At 39.3% G+C, this 4,378-nt stretch overlaps 1 protein-coding gene across 1 annotated transcript; it reads left to right on the plus strand.

The window, feature by feature from the left end:
- The first annotated feature begins 1,800 nt into the window (after positions 1-1,800).
- Positions 1,801-2,244, plus strand: LOC111463967 (chaperone protein dnaJ 20, chloroplastic-like). The gene has a single exon (XM_023108008.1). The coding sequence runs from the start codon at positions 1,801-1,803 to the stop codon at positions 2,242-2,244; it is 444 nt and encodes a 147-aa protein (XP_022963776.1).
- Positions 2,245-4,378: the final 2,134 nt, after the last annotated feature.

Here is a 4,378-nt window from a genome sequence, read left to right on the forward strand (position 1 = left end):
GTATATCACTTATAAACCTTTAAAACTAAGCATTTTCTTATAATTAAAAAATAAAAAATAAAAAAAGAAAAGAAAAAAACTTGTTATATTTACAAAAGAGTTCAAAAAAAAATCTGAAAACTCGAAAAACCTAATTAATCCAACCTAAATGATTTGGGTCTAATTATGAATTTATATGAGTTATATTAAATTCAAATAAATGATGAATTCAATGAAAATTTTACGGGTAAGGGTCCTAGATTTTAGTTACCTAAAGTGGCTACGGCCAACATCATCATTTAAGTAATAAATTTCATACTAAAATAGACTTCATGGTTGAAAACACGTTTATGGTCTTACTTGTTTAACACATAATTGAGAAATAAACTTAAAAATGATGATGACATAAATTTTAAAACATTAAAGGTAGAACAACTTATTCAAGCCGTTGGAGTCTGAGAGGAGTGTGTCTGCAGGCGTAACACGTGTCACCAAGGGAGAGGGACACGTTGCATTTTGCTTCTTGGGTCGAGGCGCGAGTTTGGGTCTGCTCTCGAGTACATAAATCCATGAAACTCTCAAAAATTGAGATCCCTCTCTTGTTACCAACGTTGATGTACGTAAAAAGGATGAAACGTACCTTAGATGAACATACAGTCATCGAGGGTCCCTTTCGTGGCGTGAATCAGGCGTTTCAACATCGAGTTTGGTCGTTTTGATTATGGTTTCGCGGTTTTGGGTCTAGCCAGAAAACTTTGCTGAGCTCGTCTCTCTTTCGCTTTTCCCTCTAATTTTCTCTTTTGTAGATGTCCTCGGAGCTTGCATAAGGTCTGAGGTGATGTTTCGCGATCCGTAGAGGTCGTGGGGTGTGTCTCAGCGTGGATGGCAAGAATTCCGACATTTTTCAGTTACTTACTAAATACTAAGTTTTACTTTTATTTTTTAAAAATAAATAATTGACCCGAATAATCCAAATCAATTTAATCCAAAAAACTTTATGTTTGGATTGAGTTCATTATTTTACGTTTAACGTTGTTTGGATGGAAAGATTCGACCACCCAAAACAATTGAATTTAGTCATGAACTTACCCAACCCATCAATACCCAAATTTACACCAAAGAAAAAAAAAACATCTAGAAGGTATTAAAAAAAACAAGTCGGTTATATAAACAAACAAGACAAAACTAGTCTCTTTCTTCACCACAAATACAATATTGGTCTCGATGGTTACCATGCATTCCAAAACGCGTCAATACTCTCCTTACTTAGCCGTCGTCTTCCCAGCCCACCAGATTTCAAACCCACAATTTTCTTTTGTTCTTTACCCTCCCCACTTTCCACGAACCTCACCGTCACATTTAAACCGTTCTAATCTCATAAGCTTATTCTTAGCCGATATTATCCTCTTTAAACTTTTTAATACCCGTTTCTTAAAGAGAGGTTTTAGACTTTTCATCAAAAATTTTAAAACCCGTCTGCTAGAAAGAGGTTTTCATACCTTCATAAAAGGTGTTTTGTTCGTTAAACTTTTTAATACCCATCTCTTAAGGAGAGGTTTTGGACTTTCCCTCAAAATTTTTAAAATCCGTCTACTAGAAAGATGTTTTCATTCCTTTATAAAATGTGTTTTGTTCTCTTGTCCGATCAAAGTGGAATCTCACCAAAATTAAGAATAATTCTTCTTCATTAAGCTTTCACACACTATATATATGTTATACCCATTTCTCCTTCCTTCCTTCCTATCCTCCATTTGTCAATCAAAACTACCCATGTTTTCTTCACCAAATTCTTCACCAAACCGAGTGGCTTTCTCCACACCGATGGTGGGCACTCCGACCAGGCCGATGGTGGGCTTGTCCTGCAAGGCTGCTACCACCAAAGGGCCTGATTATTACAAATTGCTGTCGGTGAGTAGCGGCTGCAATGCAAGCGGTGAAGAGATCAAGAGGGCTTATAGAGCCATGGCTTTGCAGTATCATCCTGACCTTGTTTGTGATCCTTTGCTCAAAGAGCAGTCTACCAAGATGTTTGTTCAGCTGAATGCGGCGTACAAGACGCTCTCTGATCCTGTTCTTAGAAGACAATATGATGACTCTATGATGGGTTTGAATAATGGGTATTCCTATGAGAGAGGAGGCTTTGAGGTGGATAGAACCGTGTGGCAAAGGCAGATTCTTGAGCTCAAGCGTCGGTCTGCATGTCAAAGGGATCGGTCGGTGTCGTGGGGTGGGAGAATGCGGGCTCGGAATTACTCGGAATGTTAATGATGTCTAACCTTGTCAAAATTTAAGTTTTTGATGTGTTAAGTTTTTTTTCTTAGGACATGCAATAGAATTATTCTTTCATATCTATCGAAAATAAAGCAATCAAATTGGATCTACATGATTTAGATTTCACCCTAGAAGCAAATCATATTGAATTATCAAAATCAAGAACAGATTACTACTAAACTTAGAACGATATACATCATTCTAAAAGGTTGATCCATTTCCTTTTATTAGTTAAGCATCAAAATAGTTTTAGCTATTTTGTGATGAACGGAGACATCACTAATTCATTTAGGGACCTAAATCAAGTAGGAAAAGTGGTGTGAAGTATATGACTCTGAAGGTAGAGTCATATATTTAATCCATTTGATACATGTCATCTATATACTATGCCACCTTTCATATGTCTAATGCATGAATGAGCCTATCCTTTTGGTCTATATTACTTTAGGTGGCTATCCTAAACAGATAATTGGATTTGTATTTACTATTCTACACACGGTCCACACATGCAAGTATGTGCCCACCAATTGGTTCGCACACCTCTTGAACCCCTTTTTTGTCGAGCGAGCATTCTCTGATAGTTGTTGATGTCAGACACCCGTTAGGAATATCGACCGTCATACTCATGTTGTTTCATAAACATATCACAGATATCAAACAATTGACACGTGAAGAACCACGTGGCACGTGTCATCATACAAATCATCAATTTCTAACCATACCGATAGTAAAGTCATTTACGTGGCACGTGTCTCATTCGTTGGAGGGGAGAGATATGGTTTCCTCTTTCATTGAGGGGAGAGATATGGTTTCATCGTTAGTTGAGGGAGAGAGATATGGTTTCCTTGTTCGTTGAGGAGAAAGTGATTTTCTCGTAGATATGGTTTCCTCATTTGTTGAGGAGAGAGATATGGTTTCCTCGTTTGAGGGGAGATATGATTTTTGTCGTTCGTTGAGGGAAGAGATATGGTTTCGTCGTTTGAGGGGAGAGATATGTTTTCTCATTTGACTTTTTGTCGTTTGTTGAGGGGAGAGATATGGTTTCGTCGTTTGAGGGAAAAGATATGCTTTTTGTCGTTCGTTCGTTGAGGGGAGAGATATGGTTTCGTCGTTTGAGGGGAGAGATATGTTTCCTCGTTTGACTTTTTGTCGTTCGTTGAGGGGAGAGATATGGTTTCATCGTTTGAGCGGAGAGATATGTTTCCTCGTTTGAGGGGAGAGATATGGTTTCTTCGTAGATATGGTTTCCTCATTCGTTGAGGAGAGATATATGGTTTCTTCGTTCGCTGAAGGGAGAGATATGGTTTCCTCGTTTGAGGGAAGAGATATGGTTTCCTCATTCGTTGAGGAGAGAGATATGGTTTCTTCATTCGCTGAGGGGAGAGATAGGGTTTCGTCGTTCGCTGAGGGGAGAGATAGGGTTTCGTCGTTCGCTGAGAGGAGAGATATGGTTTCCTCGTTTGAGAGGAGAGATATGGTTTCATCGTTCGTTAAGAGGAGAGATATGGTTTCGTGGTTTCGTCGTTTGTTGAGGGAGAGAGATATGGTTTCCTTGTTCGTTGAGGAGAGAGTGGTTTTCTCGTAGATATGGTTTCCTCATTCGTTGAGGAGAGAGATGGTTTCTTCGTTCGCTGAGGGGAGAGATATGGTTTTCTCGTTCGCTGAGGGGAGAGATATGGTTTTCTCGTTCGCTGAGGGGAGAGATATGGTTTTCTCGTTTGAGGGGAGAGATATGATTTCGTCGTTTATTGAGGGGAGAGATATGGTTTCGTCGTTTATTGAGGGGAGAGATATGGTTTCGTCGTTCGTTGAGGGAGAGAGATATGGTTTTCTTGTTCGTTGAGGAGAAAGTGGTTTTCTCGTAGATATGGTTTCCTCATTCGTTGAGGAGAGAGATATGGTTTATTCGTTCGCTGAGGGGAGAGATATGGTTTTCTCGTTTGAGGAGAGAGTGGTTTCCTCGTAGATATGGTTTCCTCATTTGATATGGTTTCCTCGTTCGTTGAGGAGAGAGATATGGTTTCTTCGTTCGCTGAGGGGAGAGATATGGTTTCTTCGTTCGCTGAGGGGAGAGATATGGTTTCCTCGTTCGCTGAGGAGAGAGATATGGTTTCTTCGTAAATATGGT

Source organism: Cucurbita moschata, unplaced genomic scaffold, assembly GCF_002738365.1.
Source record: "Cucurbita moschata cultivar Rifu unplaced genomic scaffold, Cmos_1.0 Cmo_Scf00029, whole genome shotgun sequence".
In the NCBI taxonomy this organism is placed as follows: Eukaryota; Viridiplantae; Streptophyta; class Magnoliopsida; order Cucurbitales; family Cucurbitaceae; genus Cucurbita; species Cucurbita moschata.